Source organism: Branchiostoma lanceolatum, chromosome 2 (assembly GCF_035083965.1).
Source record: "Branchiostoma lanceolatum isolate klBraLanc5 chromosome 2, klBraLanc5.hap2, whole genome shotgun sequence".
Lineage (NCBI taxonomy): Eukaryota > Metazoa > Chordata > Leptocardii > Amphioxiformes > Branchiostomatidae > Branchiostoma > Branchiostoma lanceolatum.
Window position 1 is genome coordinate 6,013,583 of NC_089723.1, and position 27,991 is coordinate 6,041,573.

The following is a 27,991-nucleotide window of genomic DNA, read 5'->3' on the forward strand; positions in this document are numbered from 1 at the left end:
CGTCTTCCGGGTTTGAACCATGAGACGTCACACCACAAGCAAACAAGTGGTATTTGCAGCCACTATGTACAGTTTAGCTTCGTGTGAGAGTTTCAAGGGTCGAAGAACAATGGTGGAGAATGCATTACAGTCCGTTTTGCAGATGTTTCGTGCTTCTAGCACGGTTGCTTCGATACCATAGTCATGACTCCAACTATGCAGGGCTGTCCGTGACCAGTGGAAAAGTTCAGCAAGCCGGGAGTTGACGTGCAAAGATATTCTGGTAAGTTGTTGTTTAGTGTGACAAGAGAGAACGTATGCAGTGCATAACATGTAGCTACCATGCTCTACAGGTCGCCGGAAAAATAGCAGAAATTGGCTAGATTATAGACGGGCAGCAGTAACATACTCCTTTAGCGGACTAACTCCTATGGCATGTTATCCGTCTATTTGGTCAATTTCTAATATATTCCAGCGACCTGTGGAGCCTGGTAGAGGCTACGTACGATTTACAAAAGGTTAATACCATATCTGAACGATAAAGGTTGGAATATAGATGTGTTGTAATGATCCGTAAGGACATTATGAGTATATTACTGTATTGCCGAGTGGTATAATAAGATATGTAGCTGGACCTAACGCTAGTAAGTGCAGCATAAGCCGAAGAGTCTGTGCCTAAGCCCCCGTAACATCTCTCTAAGTAAATCTGTTATTACGGTGCCTGACTTCTGTTTAGGGAAAAAAGGAAGATTGTAATCGGTGTCCTAGGTACTAAAGCGGTGTATTGTGTTCTTGCAAGGAGTCGGGGTTTGAGGGAAGTCTTTAAGTTGGCAGCGTTTGAGTTTGACAGGTGATATTTTACGTGTTCAGGCTTTCTATTGTTCTGCGTTACGGGTCAGTAAGTGTGTATCCATGACACTTAAGCAGGCTGTTGTAGTTATGTCACGTTTTCTGTAATATCGTTGTTTCATCATAGTCGTGCAAAGCAATGCAATGATGTCGGTATCGGTAGCAGCCAATCAATTGGCTAAATCGTTGTTCATGAGATTAAGACATTTTTCCCAGTTAGTTGGAGGGGCGACCCACCCCGTAGCCTGCTATGGAAGGCTAGTCATTTGAACAACATTCCTCAACACCACCGCAGGACAGGGACAGGGACAGGTACTCACAACACGGGAGTCTATTGTTCAACTAAGATCGATTACAGCTAGCCACATTACACGCAGGCAAAACTGGCCCGAGTCCTTGACCCAGCTTAGCTAATGTACATTGGGAGTTGTAGTTTGCCCTTGCGTACCCGAACCCTGGACTGGCGCGCTGTCGTGAATACTCTCCAAGCAAAGGTTGGTGGGGAAGATTGCGACCTTTTTATTATATGCCCCGATGGGGAGAGCGGACAAAAAACGGGGCATATGATAAAAAAAGGTCGCAATCTTCCCCACCAACCTCTGCTTGGAGAGCAGTCGTGAAGGCATGTCAGTTGGGAAACGTTAACGTTATTGTAACGTTAACGTTGCAATAACAACAGCAACATATTTCTTTGTGAAATAGGGTGTTGTCTATTGTTAGAGACATCGTGATACAGATCAAGGACTACACAATTACAGATCATTTTAAATCCTGGTGAAATTGACAGGGAACCGAACAAGAGGGAAATGACAAGTTGTAAGTACTTGTTTAACAGGCAACTTCACTGACCTTGAACTTTGAGACGTTACAAACTGTAGTTTGTCTGTACCTGAACCCTGGACTGGCGTGCTGTCGTGCAGGTATGTCAGTTGAGAAATGACTATGTAACGTTAACGTTACAACAAGAGCAACTTATATCTTTGTGAAATGAGCTGTTGTCTATTGTTACATCGTGATACAGAACAAGGACTACAGAGTTACAGATCATTTTAAATCCAGGTGAAATTGACAGAAAACAAGAGGAAAATGACAACTTGTAAATACTTGTTTAACAGGCAAGCTCACAGACCTTGAACTTTGATCCTTAGCGTAGTTTGTATTCTTAAAACAAGTTGCCAAGGACGCTTACCCTTGCGTCCTACACCCCCAGCCGCTTATTAGAATAGTTAAGATTTTTATCCTGAAGTAGAGACGTTGTGTCAATGGAGTGAAGACAGTTTATTTGCAGAAGGAAGATAGCCAGGACGATTAATTTTTCAAGTCAAGTTAAAGTTTAGTGTACAGCGATTGTAACAGGTACAACGTACGGCAAAACACTATTGGCTACTCATATTAAACTAGTAGAGACTACAGGAAGGTTCTAGGCTATACAATGTTGTCAATCCTAGACAATATCAACAGGAGGTACGCAATGGTTTGATTGACAACAATAGAAATATGGTAGATTTCGCTGTTCAACAGCTGTAATTGATTTTTCAAACTTTTTTTTCCTTACAAATGATAACTCACAACGCGTCCTGAATCGAAGTTGAACTGCACTAGCCAACAGAAAAATTGGACTTACCCAAATTTTAGACTGATCAGCTACAGTCTTTGTCAATGAATGTGACGTAGTATGTGACGTCACGTTATGCAGATAGAACACGTGACTCGGTTAGCAGTGGATCATATGTTGCGGAAAGTCTATGGTGCCCCAGAATATTTAGGTAAGTCCGATTTTTATGCTGGCTATTGCAGTTCATCTTTGATTCAGAATTACTTCTACCAACACAGATAAACTTTCAAGTGAACTCGTAAATCGGTAAAATGGTTTGGAGGTATTGGCCTAAATCTTGGGCCCAGTCAGAAATCAGCAGGATTCTGCCACCAAGGATCTGCTTAGAGATTAGCTATCACAGCATTCATGAGACCAATGACCTTATATGAGACCGTGTGTAAATTTATATTACAAGAATTAGTAAGTGAGAATCTTATATATACACAAGACAGTCATAAACCAAAATGTATCTCAATGGACTAAAATAGCAAATTTAAAGTACATATTGACATGTAACAACCCTTGCATTGTATACATAGCAAAATATATAAAAGAATGTCTAGACGTTAGAAATTCTTCCAATGATTGTAAATCTCATAATCCCATACTACACACTATTGTATTAGGTAGATTAGCCTTATAGAACCGTGGTCAAGTGACGTTACCAATAGTTGCCATATTCTGTATCTTGTACAATTCTTGTGCAATAAAGTTCAATACTTGTATCTAGAAAACGATGCTGCCCATCAATGACTCTGTCCAAGTTTCCCAACCTCTGGCGTTTAAGAACATTTTCTTGTTCACTCACAAGTCATCTTCTTTCCAGATTCAACTTAATCACCAGACCCTCTGAAGAGAAACCATGACAAACTCAAGTCCACAGAGCCCCCCTCAGCCTCCGGACGGCGGCTGGGGTTGGATGGTGGTTGTAGGCGGCTTCATCGTGAGCGGCTGCACGGCGGGAATCTTCCGCTCCCTCGGTGTCTTCTTCCTGCCATTCAGCCGACAGTTTCAAGCCAGCTCATCGGAGACAGCGTGGGTTACCTCTATCCTGATGAGCGTCATGTTTTTCCTATGTAAGTTTAACTTTAATAGTTTTCACGCACCTGTTTATGCTAAGGTCACAATTCCCATCCCCGGGGCCCGGCCGGGCAGTTAGCGAGAACGAAAGGATGATATGAAATATAATAAAACAAAAAAGGTGCAAAGATTACTCATAAGCACCAATTGTGTATATCTATTTGACTTTCGTTCACGCAAACAGCCCGGCCGGGCCCCGGTTTGGAAATGTGACCTTAGCATTAATTGTATTCGTTCAGAAGCTTTAGACCCTTGTAGTGCCTAATGGCAGAAAGGGCAGCAAATTGCCTTGCTGTTTCTGTAGCAGGGTTTTATCTATAAAGATAGGGGTTGTTAGACCTTTGCTTTTAACGTGCTCGAGGCACTTTCAACTCGGGACCCCATTTTATGCCCCTTCCGAAAGACCATGCAACCTCAACCGAAATGTCCTGACCCCGGGACTTGAACCCGAGTCTCCCATTTAGCAACTAGTTGGAACCAGGAGCTCAACTGTGAGGCTGCTACCAGTCGAGCCACTGGGACATCCCACTTTCTTGTAATTAACATTTACGATATCGTGAAAAGGTCAGCAATATGTTTTACATATTTTATGGAATAATTGTAAAGCGACAGTTTAGCAATAAAAGGTTTAATGTTCAACAAGTCTAACACCTGCTGTTTTTTTCGTAGCTCCCGTTGGCACTGCCTTGGCGAGCACCATAGGTTTCCGCCCGACCATCATGATAGGTGGGGTGCTGTCAGCAGCCGGCTACATCATCAGTGGTTTTGCAACCCGCATGTTTCACTTGTACTTGGGAATCGGATGTCTGACAGGTCAGTCTAGGACATTGCTGAATCTTTTCAGTGTACGAATTTGTACCTTTTTGTTTCGTAATCAGTGTCACATATCACGACTTATGCTAGGGACACATTTCCAAATCGGGGCCCGGCCGTGAAGTTTGCGGGAACGAAAAGTATGATTCAAAATACAACAAAACACACAAAGCTTAATAAAAATGAGCACAATTTGTGTATATTCATTGATTTACACTTTTATCTTTCATTTCCGCAGACAGCCCTGCCGGGCCCCGGTTTGGAAATGTGACCGTAGCATTAATGCGTATTTAAATAAAGGCTTTTAACAGTTGCTCCGAAATCCTATCTGAAATGAAAACAAAAAAATGTTCTTCACTAACAAAATCTGTAGTATATGTGCATGTTGAGAAGGGAGCAGTATGTTTTTAGTTTTCACGATTTAGTTGTAACCACAACATAGTACCAGCGGTGACACACCTTTCTTTTTTCGTTCCTAACAGGCCTTGGATATGCCCTCACTCTTAGCCCTATCATGGCGATCGTCGGGCAGTATTTCACCAAAAGACGCGCCATGGCCAACAGCCTGACGATGCTGGGATCCAGCATCACCTCTATGTCATTCCCACCACTTTTCCAGTTCCTCATGGACGAATATGGCTTGAAAGGCGCTCTGCTCATTATAGGCGGTTTCATGCTAAACATGGTCGTAGCTGGCGCCTTGATCAGACCACTCGAGGCTTTCAAAGACAAGAAAGTACAAAATGGCCCTAAGAAGCCCGGGGACAACGACTTGGACGACTCAGAAGTAGTACCGGAGACTGTAACAACAAAGAAATGTTCCGCAGCTGCCATGAACTTTCTAAAAACTTTCTGGGCACAGATGGATTTTAAAGTGATTAGGATTCCCGCCGTAGCTCTGTTCTTGACGTCGTTGTTTCTAGTGTCGTTTGGTGTCATCGTACCGCCGCTGTACATCGTTCCTCGCGCCAAGTACCTTCAAATCGAGGACTATACCGCGGCGTCCCTCCTCTCTGTTATATCCATCGCGGACATGGTCAGTAGACTAGCAGTCGGGGCAATCCCGGAAAACCAAAAGTTCGGCCGATTTGACCAGTACGGACTCAGTCTGTGCCTACTAGGCATAACTAACCTTTTGTCACCGCTGGCTAAGACGTACCCGGCGCTCGTAGCGTACGCGATAGCGCAAGGGGTGTTCTACGGCGCGTTTGTACCGACGTCACTGACGTGTCTGGCAGAACTTGTCGGCCCGAAACGCCTTCCCAGTGCAATTGGAATTTTGATGTCGGTACAGGGGTTTGCATCTCTGTCTGGACCGCCATTTGCAGGTTAGTGTAGAATTCTATCTAAAAGATTTGACAAATCTTTACCTTACACCTTGATAAATCTTAAGTTTTAAAGATTTGAAACGACATTTGACACGTTGTACAAGACACACTAGTCATCAACAGTCTTAAAAAATCATGAAAATGGAAAAAAAGTCTTCCAAAAATATTTAGAACCGCATTTACCAATTAATTGGAACCAGGAGCTTAACTGTAAGGCTGCTACCAGTTGAGCTACAGGGACATCCCCTGAAAGTGGGTGTAAGATAACGTTTCGTTGCATCAGATAACAAGCTTCTAGGAGGCCCAAACCTACACCACTTCGTCCTTACATCACCCCCCAATAAATCAAGACCATATCATGTCCAGGTCAAAAGATGCAAAAATTGGGAGTTCTGCTGCAGTACCCATGTCACATACCAGGGGGCCCAAAATCGACCTTGACCTTTGTCTGATACCTGTACTGTATGTAACGTGACTTTATTATTATTGTTATTGTGTGATCAGTCGTAGTTTTTGATTTTATATTGTGAAATCAGAGGTACCTGAAAAACGGGATTGCCTGAGTTTATTTTCCCTGTACAAATAAATTAAATGGAATAAATGAAATACATTGTATCTACCAAACACCTACCCACGTCGTAATCCATCTACAAAAGGTGACTACAAAAATCCGGAAACACAAACACACAGACACACAGACACACAGACACAGACACACACACACACAGACACAGACACACCCAAAACTATATCTCCATTTTTCATGGAGAAAATAATGCTAATTTTCTGCATGTTCTGCATGTTTGTCCAGGCTGGTTGTTCGACAAGACCAAAAGTTACGACGCCACGTTCATCCAGGCGGGCGCGGGTTTCCTGCTTGCCGGGCTCTTACCGTTCCTTCTGCGGCTCAGGAAGAAACAACCCGCGGACACTACCGAGGAACAAACAGACACGCCACACACCGTGAAGGGTGAAACCGATATTTTATTGGTATCCGCACGTGAAAGCACTGTGTGACCATTGTTGCAATCTATAAGTGCAGTGAAATACATCTATGTAACGTTAAATGATGAAAGGTCTTCGTAACGCAATCCTCCCATGTACCATGCATGCCGTTGTTTAATTTACCATGCCGTGTTGTTCTTTCACCAATACTGTTTAGCTATACAAATGGTTCGATAGTTGAGGGTACAGATTAGTTTGAGTTATAAGTCAACCATCTGCCATTACATACCGGACCCTTCCAGAAATGGGAGTATGTACGTTAAGCCCCTGTCACACAGTCGACGAGTTTCGGCCGTATTTGACGATTGCCGGAAGGGCACAGAATCAAAAAAAAATCGCCGTAATTTGTAAGTGAGTAGACTGGTTTATTCATAGCAAAAACAAGAACAAGGCTTACATACCTCCTTTTAGCCGTTGGGGAGGCTGAATTATGCTAGGGTCACATTTCCAAGCCGGGGCCCGGCCGGGCAGTTTGCCGGAATGAAAAGTATGACATAAAAGACAACAAAAGACATAACCGTAAAAAAGGTTATTTATGAGCATGATCTGTGTATATTTCTGATATGAATTTTTATCTAACGTTCCCGCAAACAGCCCGGCCAGCCCCGGTTTGGAAATGTGACCCTAGCATTACGAGGCTATTTACAACAACGAGTTGGAAAAAGGACCATTTTTTGCATGCAAATCTACCCCGTTACATTGGACGGGGTTCGGGGACCTGCAAACATCGGCCAATCTTTAAAAATCGCGCGATGTGATCGAGAGAGCACCGGGCGTCACATAATTACTGCCGAAAATGTAAAGCCCCCCTCTCACTGGACCAGCGACACGCTGGCGGCGTCGCTGCGGCCGATCGAATTGACAAAGCAATCAACGAATTTCATAGACAAAAAACGAATCTTTGTGTGTTTTGTTGTCTTTTTGGTCATACTTCTACGTTTTGAATGACATTCCCATTATAAAGTCAAGGGTAACACAAATCCAGTTTAGGACGCAGCGACGCCGCCAGCGTGCCGCGGGTCCAGTGAGAGGGGTATAAAAATCCACATCTCCTGTATAAAATGTTTGATACTTTCCAACATTAATTTTCCTTCTAATCATTACATAAACAGGCGTTATTGATTACATATGTTTGCCACCATAATGCATATATTATATTATGTAACATAATTTGTTCTTGCACTATCCAGTGAAAATAAGATAAGGTATGGGAACCAGGAACGGACAACAAAAAACAGCAGATTATTGATGACGTCTGATTGTTTGTAACCACAGAAACTATCATTTATTATCGATGTAATTGTGTTTTTCCATTGCTCTACAGTTCCCATGACACAAACAAACTAGTACATGCAATTCAAATTCTCAAAGCAGTTCATGCAAAGCATATCAAATGTTAAAGCAGAATTGTAGTTCACTTCTTCTTCGGAGGAGGGGGCATGTTGCCATAGCGAAACACGATGGTGTCCCCATCGTACACCGAGATCAGGTCCACACCTGGAGTAGGGTAGAGTAGAATGACATAAACACACTTAAATGAGAGATAGCATCGATGTATTGTGATGATGATAATGATGACCAACATATACCTGAGCAGGTTTTGTCAAGTTATTTTTTGTCACATGATGAATCTTTAGCAATAACGTTCCGTAGTATGTACTTAAGTCGTACAAGAAGACGACATAACAAAGTATGCACTTGTTAATGTAAACTGCTAAGCGGAAATACATGAGGCAAATCTTGATGCTAATGCTGGGTGCAAGTGGACGTACACCTTTAGGACCTATTTATGCTTATGTAATATCTTGTATAAATGAAATCAAACGTTGTAATATGTTAATCAGTGAACTAGACACCGCTACCATGACTACGGTGTGATGTACCTATTTATCGATGTATAAACTGCAAGATATTTTAACAGGAGGTTTGTCGATGATGTCTGGATTGTTGTCAGAATTTTATAATCAAATTTGCTCATTTGGAATACAAAATTACCATACGCACACTTCATCTTTCAAACTACTTGTACGTTGTGTCGTTTGACTTAACTTAACTGAAAGCTGTGTTTATAAACTTTCTTTTTTTGTGCAAGCCAGTTCTTCGTCGTTCTCAATAGGATATAGAGCATGCCGTAGCTCATGGTTTCTACTCTCCAAGCAGAGGTTAGTGGAGAAAATTGTTTTTTTTTTCGGGGCATATGATAAAAAGGTCACAATCTTCTCCACCAGTCTCTGATTGAAGAGTACACGATTTCGAGAATTCTGCCCAAGAGTACACAAATTATTCCGTTGTGGATTCGTTGTCCTTGGTGGTTATTCGGACGGTCAGTGTTGACATCATTCGGAACAATTTTCTATTGGAACAAACACATCCGATACCGTGAAAGGAACAGTTTTAATCCCCATGAAAAATGGAAATATTGTTTTTGGCGTGTCCGTGTGTGTGTGTGTGTGTGTGTGTGTGTGTGTGTGTGTGTGTGTGTTTGTGTTTCCGGACTATTGTAGTCTGCATAACTCAGAAACCTCTGGATGGATTACGATGATATTTGGTATGTGGGTTGGTGTTGGGAAGCCAAAATTGAAAGTCAATTTTGGGCCCCCTGGTATGTGACCTTGGTACTGCAGCAGAACTTGCATTTTTGTATCTTGTGACCAGGACGTGCTATGGTCTTGATTTTTGTTGGCAGATAGCTTGTGATGTAAGGAAGAAGTGGTGTAGGTTTGGGCCCCCTAGCAGCTTGCTCTGGAACTGCATGGGCGGTGTTGTAAAAATCTTCCAAGGAGAATAACTGAAGGAAGGAACGACGCATTTTTCAGAAAGTTTTTCCATGACTTACCACGATTGAATGGATTCCCACCCTTGTCCTCAAAGAACCAATACAAATCTGCATCGTTGCTGTATCCGTTGATGGAAACGATCAGGTGGGACCAAAACTTTCCGGACCAAGTGGCCGTAAACCTGCACAATCAGTCATCCAGAACACAGCATATATCAAAAGGAGCAAATATCCTCATTCGACATCTTTGCAAAATCTAATTAGCTAAGCACTAGGTTTTCTCATTAAAAGGCTTACCACCCAAAGAGACTGAAATATTTCACGTACAGCTTTAAAAGTCATTCGCTTAGGCCATGTTGATTTGATTATCTGCCGCGCATCAATTTCCGTCCGTTTCCAAAAAAAGAATACTGTAAATCGTACAGAGCAGTTGCAAAATGATCAAATATATGCCGTAAATATTGCAAAAAGCGCAAACAAATATTATGTTGAATGGATGCTAATGTCGTAGAATGCCAAAGTTAATCCCAAAGTTAAAGAAGAAGATGTGAAAGAACAAAAATGAGGAATCTATTATACGGTGTACCATACTCAGTGTGTTTAGTCATTTGTTCAAGCTTCCTGACCACGTATAGCTTGGGTGCCATCCTATTTCTACCGGGGGTCCTACACTCGCTACCATAAAAGAAAATATTTTTTTAGGGTAGCGAGTGTAGGACCCCCCGTAGAAATAGGATGGCACCCAGGCTAGACCACGTAGACTTCATAATGAGGGCAACCTTTTTTCTAATGCTAAACATTTTTTATTCGCACGATCGCATCAGTTTTGGGATTCCCAGAGGATGGCATCCATATAATCGAATCCACACGGCCTTACCAACGGTAGTGAAAATGAAAGTGAAAGTGAAACGAAGTTCAGAGGCAATCGCCTGACATTTATGTGTTTACCTTTGACGCGTGGATTTCTTCTTCCATCTCTCTTATGTCATAATTTTCATCATTCTATTCCCTTGTGCGACTTTCCTCCCCCTCCCTTCAAATTTTACATCACGACACATCGAAGATGTTTCGGCATCCAAGCGATTGTCGGACGTACACGCTATTTTGACCTGAGTTCTACGGTCGGGCTCTATCGGTACCTGAGAGCCTCTTGCGACTGGTATGTAATTTCAGTTTTACTTTTACTTGTGGCATGCGCACACTTGCGTGGGGAAATACGTTTACATTTGGGACACTAGTACTTGAATAGGGGACACTTTTGCATGGGGGACATTTTTTCATGGGAACTATTTTTCACGGGGAACATGTTCATGGGGGACAATTTCTTATGGGGGACATTTTTTGATGGGGAACAATTTTTCATGGGGGACAATTTTTCATGCATTTTACACTGCCCTCATTCATAAATACACAGTGGTGCCAAGCTGCTAGCAGAAATGGTAGACACTTTTGGTACATTCTCTTTCAATTGGAACAAGATTTGGAAAATGCTAGGCAAAACATCATGTAACGAAATACAAATAGCAGAACTTAATTACAAACTAGAAAGGCAACATTTGCGGTAGCAAATGCAACATGTTTCGCCCATTTCCCTCCCCATGCAAAAAGCGACTGTGGCATAGAGACTAACGTTTGTTGTATATGTCTGCAATGTTGGTATTTGAATGAATAATTGAATTGAAGACCAGTCAGAAATGGATCTCTCCCAATTTGAAACCCTATGCATGGATGGGCTCTTCCAGGCACCCATATTCATACTGGACCATTAAAAACCACCTTCACCAAAAAAAACTGGACCTTTTTGATAATCACAACTCTCTATTGTTGTTGTCAACGTCCCAACACGGGATGTTTCCTAAGGTGGGAAACTTTGGACACTTTGCGTTCACTATTGGGCGCACCGGTGTCCAATATTCGTGACACAGGGGTAGAAAATTCGTGTACATAGCGAGGAAATGTCAGGTTTCACCATAGTGTCCAAGCTTGCAAACTTGTGGAAATCTTTGTTTCCATGCAGTGTTGAAATAAGAAAAACACAGTGTGTGTCGAAAAATACCACCAGAAAAGTTTTGAACCTTCTCAATTGCACTTAACTTCAGTAGGACACAACAATAACAACACAAGGATGGGAGCCATGGAGTAGTGAAGTTGTGCCTGTCTGCACCTGTCAGAGTACTAGTAGTGCCCCCAATTAAATTGACTTTTTCAACCAATCAGGTTGAGCTTGATAAATCCGTGTTACAACGCGCTCTCTCATTGGCTGACCGAATTAGTCCACCTGGCCAGATGAATAAAGATGTGACCTAAAGGTCAGTGACCCCATATGAGGAAAATAGCCGATGTTCTCCCCAAAATACCCTCTAAAATCGTATTTTGACGTGTTGCATGCCGAAAGTGCAAATGGGATTCTTTGAATATTTGTTCAATGTACCCCCATAGTAAATTTCAGGTCATTTGCATGTATTTCCAGAGCACAGGAGGCCAAAATGTAAGTTTTTGGTCAGAAAAACCTCAATAAAATCACTTTCAAGGTCAATATCGAAAAAAGAAAAAAGGCTCCCAGGGTATTTACCCAATCTACCTGTATACCAAATTTCAGCTCAGTTGGTCCAGGGACGACCGAGCTGAGTCGATTATAAGATTTGACAGGAGAAAGAAACCATACGAACACAGTATGTTGCGCCCAACAGTATGTTGGGCGCAACATAATTACTTCATCAAATTCTACCATGTGGCGAGAAGTGAAACAAATGGAAAATATAAGATGAAGATGGGCAAATCATTAGTCCAATATGTAAGTTATGTGACAGAGGAAATATTGACAATCATAAACATATGTGTCTGGATTGTAAAAGGCTGACAGACTCGTGGAACTCAGTTCATACTTATATACCTTAGAATCCCAGTAACACTGATATTGATTTTCAAAAGGTGATACTAGGAAAAGTAACTAAGCCACTGAACGTATATGATCTGAAAAGAAAGAATACAAATAATAACTATAGCTAAGTGCTTATCTTTTAAACATGTTTTTTTTGTAGGAAAAATTCACAGGACACTTCAAGTCAAAAAGATCTGGCCAGTATTTTCAAATCAGAAATAAAAAACAGACTTACCAGTAGCAATTCCCACCCACCTCTTGAGAACCAACATGATGTCTAATGTGTTTTTTATTTACTATTTTAATGTATTTTAGGTTTGGCTTACATGGTTTCTGTAATATACTTTCTTCTATCCTTGTCAAGTTTTGTTTTGAATGTTATGAATAAAATTGTGAAATAAAAATCAAACAATAGATGAGCAGCGACAGGATATAAATGGTGTTGGCTGCAAAAATATGTATATGTTTGTGTCACTGTGTGTGTTAGTGTGTACGTGTGTGCAGAAAGAGAAAGAAAGTGGTAGCATTTTACCAAATACAACGCAAGCCAGTCACTCAAAAGTCATTTTTATTTTTATTACAGAATTTGCATTTCGTATTGTCCTGATGGTAGTTGGAAAATTATTTCAAATTTATTGTTCCACATGTATCTTGAAAAAATTGACATTTGGTGGGGTCGGGTGGTAAACTAAGCAATATACGAGGAAATAAAATGCCTGCTTGTTCATGCAGTTTAATGTTGTTAAACATGCATATGTAGACACAAATATCATTCGATATGCTTTTGGAAAAGAAGTCTCGTAGTTTGACAACCATCCTGTTTACTGCAAAATAAGTATGGAAGGAAATGAATTAAGCGACAGCAAAACACAAAAATAAAGACATTCATTCTTCATCTCTGAAGTTCGTAGAGAGATCTGTCAAATTGTGATTTGTCAAATTTCATCTGTGAAATGTGGTACACATTTTTCATCTTCACCTACACAAAGACGAATGACAGTTGCTGCTGTTTTCATTGTTGGCTGTGTGAGTAATTGTGTCTGTGAGGACTGATTGCGAATGAATTGAAGCCACAATGAAAACAGCATTGATTGTTTTTCCACCCGCGTACATCACTGTGTAGGCGTGCTTAGTTAGAATAATGTAGCTACAATATTAATCAATGATTGTCAATCAAATGGTTAAGGGCCATTTATTGGATGTTCTCTTCTCAGAATGATAAGAAAAATAGTATTTTCGTAATACACAGAATATAGACTCACGTTGTTTTTTACAATTTTTTTTTGAATCCATGAACAAGTTGAATTTTTTTGTATAGTTGAAAGAAAAAAAGTTGATGGGGTTCTGAAATCATGTATGTTTAGCGCGACAAACAATTTATAAAGATAGACAACTATCCCTAGCCTCCTTCGCAGGCTTCCTAGAACGGCGGCGTATATATTTGGGGGAGGGGGGTGACGCGAGTTCTAACACGGGCCAAGGTTCTCTAATGCCGGCAAGGGAGTTTCGCTGCCTTGCCTGCATTAGAGAACCTTGGCCCGTGTTAGAACTCGCGTCACCCCCCTCCCCCAAAGATATACGCCGCCGTTCTAGGAAGCCTGCGAAGGCGGCTAAACTATCCCGCTGCACACATGGCAGTGCACGAGGTGTAACAAATGAAATAAGTTCTTCTTTTCCCAGACCTATCACGTGTCCAATGTGGGAACCTACCACAAATCATTTTGTGTGTGTGTTTAAACCCTCCTTCCAAGCAAGTGCGAATCATAATGTACAGTTTAATGTTTTTATATGAAAATGTCTCTCTTGTATTTGTAACATCAATTTAACCCCATAAAGGAATGGTTCGTCCCAAATATTGCATCACGAACGTCAATTAAGTTGTACCTATCACATTTCATAACTTTGGCCAATCACATGTCACAACCATACGCTACTAGAAGTCAGTCAACGTAAAACGTGTGTCGTAAAACGTGTGTCGTAAAACGTTTGTCTCCTTGTTTGTGTAATTGTGTACCTGAACCGCGAGACGATCCGGGCGCTGAGTTCGATCTGCAATCGTCATACCGTGAGTACAAAATATGACAAAAATGGTGTTTAGTCCTGCTACCTCCGGCAACTGCCGGGTTGTACATTCTTGTTCTGTATGCTAGCCCAGACAATTGCTGGGTTGGGAATATTTCTACAATGCGCTAGTTGCACCCGCGCGGTTGTTGTACAGCGTGGTAACTAAAATTGAGCAATATCAAACGAGTACCCTTTCTTTCAAATTTTTCTGTGCACTTCAGCAGTGGGGGTATATTTTTGCTCTGGAATTCCAGCAGGACAAGGGTTAAGGTAAGCATAGAATAATCTTCGCAAAAAGCCTTGCTAACATTCCCTTTTCATAGAAAAGCAGTTTTTTTAAATTAATATTTTGCTTTACGGCAAAAAATTTACAGTTACAACAGTATTGTGAAAGGATTATATGAAATGAAAGTTCACTGTTACCCGTTATGTATGTATGTGTATCAGTAACCATAACCAGAGAGAAAGCCGTACAAGTGGGCTCACCAACTTAGCCTGAATACCGTTATGCCTATCCGTAGTTGTGCACGACATATTTAGCAGGTTTGGTTAACGAGGGCAAAAAAATTTTGTTCATCTATATACCTTTGTATATCTACTTTCTTCGAGCTTGAATTACCACATTTACCACGCGCACACACACACACACACACAGACACACACACACACACACACACACACACACACACACACACACACACACACAACACACACACACTCACATGCATACGCATCAACGTCAACACAACGAAAATTACCCAACTTGTAAAACATAGATTTTCTTGTATTTTAAAGAAACATGTGCGCCCGAACGTTGGTACAAATTTAAGTTAAGGCGCAATCCCCTCCGCAATCCTAGTGACCTTCTCTTCGTTGGGATCATTCTGAAGCAAAGTAACTGAGTGTAGAATGAAAAGATATCCATTCAGGTACAAAACTGATTGAGTTTTTTTTCAACCTCTGTTAAAGGAGTTCTAAACTCCAGAAGGCGGTGTTATTTTCCACTAGATTATGTATCAATCAATACATAATCAGCCGACTTTGTACAGAATTCCGCTTGTGGTGAATTACACAAGGTGTGTTTTGTAAAACAATATGATACTCACTAAACCCCTGCAGACCCTACCAGTGTATTACCATGTGTAAACATACATTTTTAAACGTGGATATTTTCGGCGTAGATGAGGGTGGTTAAGCACAATAAGAAGGCCAGTTGTTGATAAGATATAAAAGACCACATAGCAAGACGAGTTTTGCTTAACCACCCTGACATTCTTTTTGTAATCTAACTTTTGTCAGGCATTGTCATGCACATTTAAAAAAACTGAGGGTCACCTAGGGAATTTGGTAGAATACTGAATGCTTTTGGATGCGCACGGGACTAGTGGGTACTTAATCGTATACTGTAAAAAATATTCATTTCTACTTCCACAAATTACCATCCATTGGAAAATAACTCCCCCCTCTGGGGTTAAGGACTCCTTTAATTGGGTAAGGTTGAGGGAAAGAACAATATTTTCATGTCAACAAAAAGAAAAATGCGCAAACATGGTCATTTTAACGTAGGATAAAACCTATTGAAAATATTTTTCGGCAAAAAAGACTGATGTTGTCGGAAAGAGCTAATAAAGCTTACGTATAATTCAGCCAATAATAAAGAAAGTTCTATGTCTATTACTCTTTTAAGTCATCCACGGCGCGAGGTATAGAAATATCGCTCACAAAACGCAACAGAGGCGAAAGAAAGGAAAATCCGGACGCTTGATGATGCACAACAGACCGGCAAAATTATTGCCAATGTCAAATATCCGGACACACAAACACGCAGACACACACACAGACATACACTCCAAAACAATACCTCCATTTTTCCTGGAGGTAGTGAATTGCCTGGTAAAAATTCAGTAGACCACCACCCCCACACACAAAGTCAGAATAGTATGTTATAATGAAATCTGTACACGTACATCAGCACTTGTTGACATAACAATCAGGTATAAATGTAGAATTGATTGAAATTGTCTGGTTCCCGAAATTGGTGGGTAACTTTGTTCACTTAAACATGCTTTCTATTTTGTATTTCATTCAAATTGCCAAATTGTCATGATTTCGCTTAATAGACCGCACCTATTTCCGTCTTTTAAAAGTTAGTAATCATATACAATTAGGAAAACAAAGGTCTGAGAGCAAAACTTGAATCTGGAAACAATCATTACCTGATACTATGTAAACCAAGATACCCTGATTCTTGCCTTTCTTGTCTTTATTTCACAGCAACGTCTAAAAGCAGTGTCTAAAAGCGCATAAAATCCGCCATTCTCCAGCACCAAACACGCATCATCCACATCCGATGTCGCTTCGAAGCACCCAGGAGGCTAACCTTGCGAACAGGGCAACCACACTGCCAAGCGTCCGGGACCCTAACCCCTCCTACAAGCCAATCAAGCTGCCAAGCACCAGGGACCTGAACCCCGCATACAGGCCATCCGTCCCGAACTCAAGAGAAAACGTCCAGAACCCGAGCCCAACGTACCCACAAACCGTGCCGATGTACCAACCAGACATTCCCCCTGAACCTGCTCCAGATGCGGCTGGTAAGAATCCCAGCATCCAGCCATATGCAGTTACAGATCTGCAAGATGGTGAGTCAGCCTCATGGCGAGCCAACAATGACAGCGCTCACCTCACCGTTGCCCATGTTACAAATGACGAAATGGCCACTGCTACCAGTTCAGCTGCATATCAGAATAGTGCTGCTGCTTTAAACCCCGGCAGCAATGATGGCAATCCATGCCGCCAGCCACACGCTGTTACACATCTCAATGAGGATGAAACTGCCTTCAAACCAACCAAGCGTAATGCCATCGTCTGTCGGCCAAACGACGCTACATCCCAGTGCCCTGACGAAACCGCTGTGAGGCAAGGTGACAGCGTTGACAACGTTTTCATCCAGCCATACGCTATCAGATACCAGGAGGAGGAAGATGATGGCAACAGCATACCCACAGAAGGTGGTACTTTAACAGGGAACACATCAGTGGGTGCAGCCGCGCCTCCTGACGTCGATATTGAACCGTATGCCGCTGCCTACGTGGGTCAGGGAGGCGTGACATTTCTTACGAAACGTTCGGAAGGACCGGAAACGTCTACAAGAAGCAGAAATTACGTCTCTACCAGATTGGAGGGAGGCGATGCGGCCAGCGCTGACAGTGCCTCTGTCGGGAATGATGGCGACACACATGACGCTCGGCAATTGCAAGTTCCGCCGATCCAGAATCCGATTTACGTGCACAACGCTGAAAACCCGATGTACCGGCCAAACGTTGGACAACTAACTTGCGGTAAGACGCACGCCCTTATTACTTGGTGTCTATTTTCATGTTTCTCCGTGTATTTTATTTCCACCTTTCTTGCATAATATGAAGAATACCGTTAGTAAGCCGGTTCACGGTTTAAACCGTGCATGCGCTGTGATCTGAATTGTGGGAAATATGTCAAAGATTAGAGCCTTTGAAATAAAGCACGCTTGGACATGTATAAAGGGAAAGGGATCTCGAACCAGTTTAGCTCAAATGAACTCAATGAAGATGAGCTACTCTTCCACTGGTCGTGACAGAGAAGACAGACGCTATGTACAGTATTTACAGGTTCAATGTACCGGGGAAATTCCCCTAGCTCTTTTCGACAAGCACAATGAACAGTGGACCACGGCTTAACGTCCCGTCCTAAGGACTGCGATCTCTAACGGTAGCGTGCATGTCGGGTGGGCGACACAGCCGGGATCGAACCCGGGGCTTCTAGTTCCAGAGGCAAGATCGCTAACCACTGGAGTACAAACGCACGGTATAGAGTGAGACCTGACCGTTTTTCAGTGTAAAACGTGAAGCGGCTTATTGTGTTCCCTCCTATCACATTACAGGTAGCTTTCTGGGGTGCATGTACATGTATTACCGGATGTACCGCAGCTATGCTTTGGCAGCTGCCATCCTGCTTGTGAGTTTTACCTTTGCCGGATTATACTTCACCAAGAACGCGCAGGATGTCCACAAGGTACGCCCAAGTTTTCAAATTCTAGATGTAGGATCTTATCATGCCAAATGCATCTTCTTATTCCTATGATACAAATAGTGTGTGGCAAAGTTATGCTTTAAAAATTCTCTGAAGGTTTTCTGTATTTACGTAACACAACAACTTCTGTATACGTATAGCCGGTGAAACCGTCCTTCGTCGTAACATGCTAGTTTTACAACTGGTGGCAGCTTGTCATATCACACTCACCGACCTGTCACACCTAACCCCTGCAATCATTGTTCTGTTATCGTCCTATCCAAATTTGACATCAGACCACTTTCTATTACAATTCGATACCATCTGCTTTTTGATTTACCTACAGCCGACAACAGCCGTTGGCACTACCGTCACCTTTGTTAATACTGATGACACTGCAATGGCTGATTTGATGTCCTCGGTAAGCGAGTTTTTTTTCTCAATAACAATAACATATTTTTTTCTAATACGTAACGTAACATGACCTATTTACGTGCAGAACCTATTTACGTCCGGTTTGGCTCATGTCCACATGTCGCGGTGTATTATGCCAAAGCCTGTTCTCATGATCAATACAGTACATCATAAGTATGATCCTTAGCCATCTCTTTAATTTTTGAACAGCAAAACATAATGGCCATGCGTTTACCACGTGAACGCCACGTGCCGCGCATATGTGGGAAATCACAGATAAACATTTTTTTTTTCCATCGCGTTAAGCAAGTGGCCGGACAGACATACTGATTTTACTATCATTTGTCTGCAGACTACTTTGGACAGTTACTGTGCATTTTTTTTCTGGTCTATGTTCTTCAAGCATAGCGCTAGTAGGGAAAAGATTCAGAAGTGGACGATAATGGGTTACCCTAGCACAATTCTTCATCATATACCTCAGTATAAATACATGCTCGCACGGCGTTAAACAGGCGGAAAAAAAAACTTACAGACCATGCATTTTCTTTTTAGAAGAGCTGATATTTCTGACCATGGGTTTAAAATTTGGCTCTGTCCGTGCGGTTTTAAGATAAATACGTTTTGAATAAATCGGACGTTAATTGGTCATATTACGTTATATGAATCGCTGCCAACTTTATATCTCCTCCCGCCTTCAGTCGACACAAGCTATGAACACTGCCACCACCACTGATCACTTTACGCCTGGACATCCTACCCACAACAGTGCTACTTCTGCAAAGAGTTCCGACATGCACAACTCCACACTACCAGCAACCTCCCAAGGTAAAGTTAGACGTGCGTGTAATAACCATTAAATGATGTCATATTCTTTACAAATTGAATTAGAAAGACTTATTGACCCCGGCCACCATGTTTTATGTTGACCCGTTGACCAGTTTCCATAATTTTCTATGCTTCAATAATACATAAGTATGATTCATTTCTATGTTGCGCAGAAACTGTGGTTTTTATATGTTTATATGTGGAAAGGAACATTTGTAGCTCGTTAAAAGCTACTACTAATTTATCATGTATTGATTTTACGAACCACGTTACATAGTGATTTCTGGGTCTTCCGAAGAATATTCGGAATCAGCGACAGTCGTCTTTGGCAGGGAAGGGTCAGAACCGGGAAGGTTTAACCGCAACTACGGAGTGGCCGTGTCTGCTGACAAGGAGATATTCGTGACTGATATGCGCAACAAACGAGTACAAGTCTTCAGCATGGATGGCGTCTTTCTCCGCCTCTTTACAACGGTCGTGCCCGGTGAAGAGGTACGCAAAATCCAACCTTGCGGTGCTGCAATTGATGTAGAAGGCCATTTTTGGCTCGTGGGATACTCAGTTGAGATGGGAGTAAGCTTACATGTGGTACAGTACAACAAAAGCGGCCTGCCAATGACCACCTTCGTCGAACACAGCTGGGCTCCCTACCCCAGCATCGCCGTGGACCTGCGCAACAACAGAATCGTCGTGGTGGCTTCTACACAAATCTTCATTCTCCAGTCAAACGGTACAATCTATCGTCGCTTTGAAACAGAGCAAAGATTGGACTTCTCTTACGTCACAACCGACCTGGAAGGCAACATCTTTGCCACGGACACCTCTCATTCCATAGTTCACGTGTACGATCACTTCGGACAGCGGAGGTTTACATTTGGAGACGTTGGGCTCGGTAAAGAGAAACACGTTCTACCCAGAGGCATTTGCTTCAGCAGATCCGGCCGCATTCTCGTGGCTGATTGGGCAAACGGGGAGATAGACATGTTCACAAGCCGCGGGGAGTTTGTCCGCACTGTTGTCAACATTACAAACCCATGGGGCATTGCTGTGGGTCCGGATGGACAGTTGGTGGTGACCAATATACAAGACAATACTGTAACTATATTTCCACGCCAAACGGTTCTTAATTGATTGTTATCAAAACTAGCCTTAAACCTTTCCTTGAAATCTTGTAGTAAGAAGTACCATTACCTCCATGGAGAATGGTGGTATTGTTTTTGGTGCGTGTGTGTGCCTGTATGTGCCAAGGAGGTCGGGGTGGATTTTGCCCCCCCCCCCCCACGTCGTAGAATCCCAATTCCAAAGACAAACAAGAGTCCGTGAAGTATTCATAGTGTGTACATTGTGGGTGAGGCGTTTGTTAATTTCCTTTGCTAGTGACCTGCTCAGCTGTAAGATAAATGCATGAAATGGATCTTGATGTAAGGTGTGAAATAACAGACAATTACTATCCTGGTTTATTTTGTTGTATTTGTCGATTGATTGTGTAAGGATGGGCTATTATACTGGATAATTGTTAATGATGGCCCAAACGTAATGGTTTGGTCCATTTTATGTCATCTTTATCATGAAGCACTATTTCTCGATTAGAACCGTAAGTCTATATCATCATGTGATACTTTAGTACCTATGCAGCAACGGAATCGTGGGTTCTTGTATGTGTAGCCAGGTGTGAAAATTGCATTTTTGATAAGCGGTAATTAAAGAATTACAAGTATTAACCCACACAAATTGCATGTCTACACAGACAAGTATTGTTTTATAGCAAGTAAAGAAAAGTGATTATTTATCTTTTTCTTTCAATACAGAGAGGTCAACCTGCTGAAAAGTACGTTTTAACAGCATGGCACAGATCTGATCTAGAAATTCCGGGAAAAGTCCAAATTTAGATGTAGATGGCCCCTTTTGAAGATTATCAAGGAACCATTCAGCCTTACAACTAAGATGTTTCAGAAATCACAAATATGCAGAATAATCTCATTCCATGATTTATTGCAGACTTGCCTGATCTATAGCTATCAACCTATTTGCCACAAAAAAGGCTAATTTGTATTATCGTAACATTTCCCGAAGGTCAGAGGTCACCGGATCTCGCAATTCGGTGAAACCGCCCGGAAGTGACACTGAATCGGCCGGCGGCCACTTTTCTGAGATACATATCTCAACAATCTTTCCTCCCCTGCGTTAACTTTTTACAGCGACATATTTTCGAGAGATTTCTACGCGAACAGACAATGATGGTTAACTGCAGTGGTGGAGTCGCTTTTATCAGCGACAGTCAACCAACAAACATAACAACGTCCATAAGAAGGGCACCAGGCGGGTGTGACCAAGATGTGCAATTGCCCCGGCTTTGTGTCTGGTGTCAGGATATGATAAATTGTTTTGTCTTCCTGGAATATCTTTAGCATCAGACGCGAATACATTACCGTAAATGGTCAAAATCATTTATGGTGTTGTGTTTTACTCCTTGACAACATGAGACCACGCCAACCCCATCGTCTACATAACACGTCATCACTAAAATTAGAGTTCCACGACCTCGTGCCTTCACCAATTGGTGGTTGTCTCATCAAGTATGGAAAGCTTGCCCTACTTTGCATAATTGCTGTATGGTGATGTTACCCTGGACATATGTCACAAATATCTCATCTTACTGGGAAACGAAACATATTTTAACAAATAAGTTAGAACTAAGTTAAAACTATATGTATTGAATGCTTTCACTTATTTTTTTGTTTGTTAACTTTTGTGTATATAAGTATATAACTGTATAAATCATATTCCTTTCTTGTCTGATGGCGCGTTAATATACGTTGTATTAACTTGAGTGCGCTGTCATCTTGTCTGTATTTGTTATTCATGTTGTTTAATGAAAATTAAAAAATCTCATCATGAAATTACCAAGTGTGATACCCTTCTATGTTAACAGACTAGGCCTACCAGGAAAACATAATGTCCATTCAAGATTTGCTCCAAAAAAATTTGACTTATATCTAAATGTAACATTAGAAATGTCATTAGACTAACAAATCTATATACGTAGCACATGTATGTGTGCTTGAGTAACATGTAGCATCCAGTAGTAGGTCTTTGTGATAGTCACCACATATGACGAGCAGTCAGAGGTAGTTCCTTCTGCGTATCAGAAAGAAGGAAAGAAACAACCAACGGACGCTACATAGGAGCCGACAGAAAATGAGATTTTATTGGTATCTGAGCATGAAACTATTGTGTGATCTTTGTTCCAATTTATCAGCACAGTGAGACACAAGTTAAGCTTCAAATTATTACATAACATTGCCGCCAAACCTCAAATAATGCCTATATAACACAATCTCTTGCGCTGTCCAGTGAAAAGATGATGACAGGCGACGGACAAAAACAGCGAGTCATTGATAATATCTGATTTTTTAAACGATAGAAATTTACATCTTCTGTCGGTCATCCATATAGATAAGTAGGAAAATTTCTTTGCTGTTACTCCCTTCTATCACATAGACAGCTACATGCAATTCGAAGTAAATAGCAGTTTATGCAAAGTGCATCAAATGTTAAAAAATAATGGTAGTTTATTGCTCCTTCCAAGGAGGTTATTATATCCTTGCTCCTTCCGGAAGGAGTTGTCCAAACAGGATGACGTCATCGTACGTCATCGTGTTTTTAGGCTCAATATTTGACGTAGCGAAACACGATGGTGTCCCCATTGTACACCGAGATCAGGTCCACACCTGGAGTAGGGTAGAATGACATAAACAAATAAACTAAAAAACAAACAAACAAACAAACAGACATGTCATTGATAACATAGATCTGTGATGTCGATGGTATTGGTAGCGATATTATAATTCCAAATTTAGATTATGTTCCGTAAACGTAGTATTTACTTAAGTTGTATGATAAAGACGACATAACAAAGTATGCACTTTTTAATGTCAGCTATAAGTGGGTATATATGGGGCAAATCTAAATGCTACGTGCATTCAAACGTGTACATGTCATTGCTAGCCTTCAAAAACTGTACATACCCCGCTAATATCAAGTTGAATGTACACGTAACCGTCGCGTTTTAATAGTTTCGATGCTACAGATAGATTTGAATATATCTTTAGATGCAACAACCCAAACAATGCAAAAATAGGTAAATATATAAAATACTGTTTTGTCATTAGAAAAAATACCGAAACTAATGATTAGCCCCACTCGATTGTAACGCTATACATGTATCAAAGACTTATGCTAGTCCTTATTGTATTAGTAATTAGGATGTCAAGTTTTATTCTATACCTCTATTTTGTATTATGTTTTAATAGTTGTTGCCATTCATTGTACCGTGTACAATTGTCGTTCAATAATGTTCTTCTATGATAATCAGTGAAATATATTCACTCGATACCAGTAATACTACCGTGATTAACGGAGTGATGTACCTTGTAACAAATGTATAAACAAGATATTTGTGCGGGAGATATATTGATTATCTATGGAATGTTATCTGTATTGTGTATAACGTTACATTCTCATTGGAATACAAAATTTCTATACGTATACGCACATTTCATTTCTGAAACCATGTGTACGTGTGTCGTTTGAATTAACTTAACGTTAACGTTTAGCCATGCTTCTAGCACTAATAACAATAACTTTCTCCAACTGTTGCGCCAGCTAGTCTTTCTTTTTTGGGGGCCAAAAAGGAGTGAAAAGTATGCCAAGGGAGTCGGCTATGGAGAGAGGGCCCAATATGCCATCTACGTGCAAACTTTTATGGCGGACTTACTTCTGTGGCATGTTATCCGTCTATTAGGCCAATTTCTACGATTTTTCCAGCGACCTGTGGAGCCTGGTAGAGGCTTATTACATACAGTGCAAGGTACTGACGGAGAAAACAAAAGTAGAGACGGTGGGTGAAGAGTAAATAAATAAAAAAAATTTTCTCTGACTTACCGCGATCAAATGCACTTCCTTGGCCGTCCTCAAAGCTCCAATAGGTGCCCTGCTTGTCGTCCTCCTCCAAGCCGTTGATGGAATAGATGAAGTGGGACCAGAACTGGCCGTACCAACTGGCATTAAACCTACAAATGCAGAACGCCGATCCCTTTATTACGCAAATATCAATCAATCAATCAATCAATCAATCAATCAACCAATCAACCAATAGCCTTTATTTACACTGGAAATGTCCTGTCGGCCTTGGCCGTTTTCCCCAGAGGTCCAGTTTGGAGGGGAGGATGTCACAGGAACACAGATAAAATCCTTCACCGACAAGTTCGCCAAATTCTGATCACTTGGTTTTCTCATTAACATCTTTACCATTGACGCGTTTATCTTACGTATTTTCTATGTCTTCATTTTTGATTTTCTGACTGCCTTGTAATTTTCCTGGCATATTTTACATGACGACACACAGATATTCAACACGCTCCAGGGGCTGGGAGTCACTAGAAACAACTGGGGAGTCTATGCCGAGAGCAGACCAGCCTGGCGAGCCCTATGCATGTCTGCAGCCGCCATGCATCAGACACTGATGCCTGCGAATGATTGATTGACATAGACTTACGTGATGGCGCCATTGTAAAACGCCTGCAGCAGCATGTTGTAGACAGAAGTGCCCGGAGGAACCTCCACTTCGGCCACTGTGGAAGGGCAGCTTGGGTTAACGGCATTCTCCACCTTCAGTGTCACTGTGGCTAACCCGTCTGTGAAAATAATTGGAAAACTGAAGCAAGGGAAAGTAAGGAAAGTGAAAGTGATCTCGAGACGAACCAGTTTAGCTCAAAATGAACCTCAATGAACAGATGAGCTTATCTTCCACTGGTCGTGACAGAGAATACAGACGCTATGTACAGTATTTATAGCTTCATTGTACCGGGGAAATTCCCTAGCTCTTTTCGACAAGCACGATGAACAGCAGACCAAGGCTTAACGTCCCGTCCTAAGAACTGCGACCCTTTCCGGTAGCGTGCATGTCGGATGAGCGACACAGCCGGCATCGAACCCGGGGCTTCTAGTTCCAGAGGCAAGATCGCTAACCGCTGGACTACGCACGCTACCTACTGACACGACCAAGGGGTGGACAGAAAAAAAGTACAAGGACTGATGTTGTCAAGACCTCTCAGAAATGCTGTGATGCTGATATTGGAAATTCACCAATGGTTGTAATGCTATAATACAATAGGTTTATGAAAATTGTATGTTTTATCGCATTATTGCCGTTGTAAATCATTACTACTGTCACTAGGCCAAAGTTGCATGACACCAATAGAAAGGGTAGACTCTTAGCTTTCTATTGATGTATAACATATTGGGGTTATTTTGAAGGAAAGGAACCATAAACTAGTGAAATGAAAACAGTACCTCTTGTTTTTAGAGGGCCTGATAAAGCTGGCATTGGGAAGCTGTACTGGTGAGAAAACCTGGCAGCTTAAGGGCTAAAGAAGGGTCATATCGACCCCGCGAATTTTCAAGCTCTGTGCCAGGCGACAGCTCATCCACAACAGCGTTTCAACATTTGAAACTGAGAGAATAGCTGCTGCCGAGGCAAAGAAAAGGGCTAGGGAAGCTCGCCAAGAAAAGGACTAACTCGCACTACCCTATAGAGTGGCTGTCGATACACATCCAATTAGGTTCGCCCCTGAAGCGTTGCCAAAAATTATTGAGCTGCTTTGATAGTGATTCTATTGTCACTAATCTCTGGCTTTTACTTCGTGGGGATTCAATTTCGCGGTAGGGAGAAAATTTAGCGTTCGCGGTCGTATTTTAGTTCGCGGTTGAAACAAGGTGGTGACAGAAGACAGTGCAAGCATGTTGACAGTGGTTGCAAGTTCTCATGGATCAAAAGCGATGCCTGGCAATCCTTGCTAGAACTGCATGCTTGACAGTTGATGCTTGCAGTTGTAGCAAGGATTGCCAGGCGCGCTTTTGATTCACGAACATACATGTAAGGTGAAGAGGTGACACGAAAACCGCGAATATAAAACCACCGTGAAAATTTCGACATTTTCAATATTTTGTGCATTGCCAGGTGTATTCTCGGAAAAAATATCCATTGACATAACGTTGGAATTAAAATGGTTCACAGACACTGTTTGCCGTCATGATTACAAGTAATAGTTTCTGCGAGAATGTACTCGTTAAAAAGTAGAAAAAATGATTGGATTTCGGTTCTTACCTGTTCCATCGCCTGCTTTAGTTAGGAACGCAACTCCTCTGTATTTCTTCTGTCCACTCATTGCTCTGAAGTATTCTCACTAAAGAGATGAAAATAATTCATCATCATAAGAGGAGAGAAAGGTAAAAGAATTTGTTTTTAATTGTCAGCAACCTTCGCGTTGTGTTACGGCAGACGCACGCACACACACACATGCACATACACGCACGTACGTACGCACACGCACACACACACGCACATACACACGCGCACACACACACACACGCGCACACACACGCACACACAGTCACACACAGACACACGCACACACACGCACACACGCACAAACACACAGCCGGCTGGCCCCGAAAGCATAACCTTCTTGACAGGAAGGCCGTACATGAGGAAGTGAAACTCTGTCTGAAGGCTGGTCACGTAGTATGAGTCATACGCTTAGGGACTTTCATTTTCACTTCCTTGATTCTGTGCCAAGAATGGGACTTGACAAGTTGATAAAGCAAGGCAACAAGCTATATGAATTTGTAAGTACGGTGAAACATATGTACACACTCACTCACAGACACTTGTACTTGAAAATAAAATAACTAATTTCACGCTGGTGTTTCGGGAAGTCCAGGTACAGACCAGCTCCACATTTGACTCGTCACATCTTGCATGAGTTAGCTAACAACACCGACAAAATCTACGTGTACAAAATACGTACTTTCATACCGAGCTAAACAAAAAGGCATTCCAAGGCATACCCAGGGGATCAGATTCTCTGACAAAGATATTCAGAATGCCTAGCTATGCTACACGGTCACACACTTTGACCTGTTTGACAGTAACTTCCCCCTCAATAAACGTAAATGTCCTATTGCCTCTTGTAACTTGTCCTATTGCGTCTTGTAATTCTCTGAAACTCCATGCGCCCCTCCGGTCTCTTAACAATGCCCCCGTGCGATTTTCTTCTAAAAAATAAATTATCGATGGTCCCCGTATCTCACCTTGGTTCGTCAAGATATGAAGACTTTATCTCGGAAGTGTCTGTGGCGTCTTGACAACGATATGCCTGCGATCTGAAGCCACGAGAAGTCGTCTCTCCGCAAACTGCCGGCTGAGTTAAGATCGCCCCGGCTTTTATATCCTTAAAGTTGGCCCACACATGTACACCGCGTCGTCATGC

At 41.8% G+C, this 27,991-nt stretch overlaps 3 protein-coding genes across 5 annotated transcripts; 2 read left to right on the forward strand and 1 right to left on the reverse strand.

Annotated features, from left to right (window-relative positions):
- On the forward strand, positions 1–8,944 carry LOC136427264 (monocarboxylate transporter 13-like). Its single transcript, XM_066416072.1, has 5 exons — positions 1–262; positions 3,252–3,501; positions 4,175–4,318; positions 4,801–5,646; positions 6,458–8,944. Exons 2-5 carry the CDS (start codon positions 3,288–3,290, stop codon positions 6,661–6,663), a joined length of 1,410 nt encoding a protein of 469 aa, XP_066272169.1. The 5' UTR covers positions 1–262; positions 3,252–3,287; the 3' UTR covers positions 6,664–8,944.
- LOC136427276 (uncharacterized) lies at positions 8,046–27,967 on the reverse strand. 2 transcript variants are annotated; one of them, XM_066416086.1, is made up of 5 exons: positions 27,813–27,967; positions 26,827–26,905; positions 25,216–25,354; positions 24,603–24,730; positions 8,046–8,148 (listed from the first exon to the last, which is right to left on the reverse strand). In XM_066416086.1, exons 2-5 carry the CDS (start codon positions 26,885–26,887, stop codon positions 8,066–8,068), a joined length of 411 nt encoding a protein of 136 aa, XP_066272183.1. In that variant the 5' UTR covers positions 26,888–26,905; positions 27,813–27,967; the 3' UTR covers positions 8,046–8,065. The 2 variants fall into 2 exon arrangements, with proteins under 2 accessions (XP_066272183.1, XP_066272184.1); XM_066416087.1 differs by lacking the exon at positions 8,046–8,148 and adding an exon at positions 22,841–23,389 and having other exon boundaries at positions 27,813–27,958.
- On the forward strand, positions 18,310–20,958 carry LOC136427268 (tripartite motif-containing protein 3-like). 2 transcript variants are annotated; one of them, XM_066416076.1, is made up of 4 exons: positions 18,310–18,422; positions 18,766–18,840; positions 19,532–19,658; positions 19,936–20,958. In XM_066416076.1, the coding sequence occupies exons 1-4, from the start codon at positions 18,315–18,317 to the stop codon at positions 20,787–20,789; spliced, it is 1,164 nt and encodes a 387-aa protein (XP_066272173.1). In that variant the 5' UTR covers positions 18,310–18,314; the 3' UTR covers positions 20,790–20,958. The 2 variants fall into 2 exon arrangements, with proteins under 2 accessions (XP_066272173.1, XP_066272175.1); XM_066416078.1 differs by having other exon boundaries at positions 19,957–20,958.
- Positions 27,968–27,991: the final 24 nt, after the last annotated feature.

Excerpts from the sequence above, each read along its gene's own strand:
- LOC136427268 (XM_066416076.1), top strand. The coding sequence starts at position 18,315 with ATGTATTACCGGATGTACCGCAGCTATGCTTTGGCAGCTGCCATCCTG. Across the intron at positions 18,423-18,765 it reads ACGCGCAGGATGTCCACAAG|CCGACAACAGCCGTTGGCAC; the intron begins GTACGCCCAAGT and ends ATTTACCTACAG. Across the intron at positions 19,659-19,935 it reads ACTACCAGCAACCTCCCAAG|TGATTTCTGGGTCTTCCGAA; the intron begins GTAAAGTTAGAC and ends CACGTTACATAG.
- LOC136427264 (XM_066416072.1), top strand. The coding sequence starts at position 3,288 with ATGACAAACTCAAGTCCACAGAGCCCCCCTCAGCCTCCGGACGGCGGC. Across the intron at positions 4,319-4,800 it reads GGGAATCGGATGTCTGACAG|GCCTTGGATATGCCCTCACT; the intron begins GTCAGTCTAGGA and ends CGTTCCTAACAG. Across the intron at positions 5,647-6,457 it reads GTCTGGACCGCCATTTGCAG|GCTGGTTGTTCGACAAGACC; the intron begins GTTAGTGTAGAA and ends ATGTTTGTCCAG.
- LOC136427276 (XM_066416086.1), bottom strand. The coding sequence starts at position 26,887 with ATGAGTGGACAGAAGAAATACAGAGGAGTTGCGTTCCTAACTAAAGCA. Across the intron at positions 25,355-26,826 it reads TAAAGCAGGCGATGGAACAG|ACGGGTTAGCCACAGTGACA; the intron begins GTAAGAACCGAA and ends TTATTTTCACAG. Across the intron at positions 8,149-24,602 it reads AGGAAGTGCATTTGATCGCG|GTGTGGACCTGATCTCGGTG; the intron begins GTAAGTCAGAGA and ends ACCCTACTCCAG.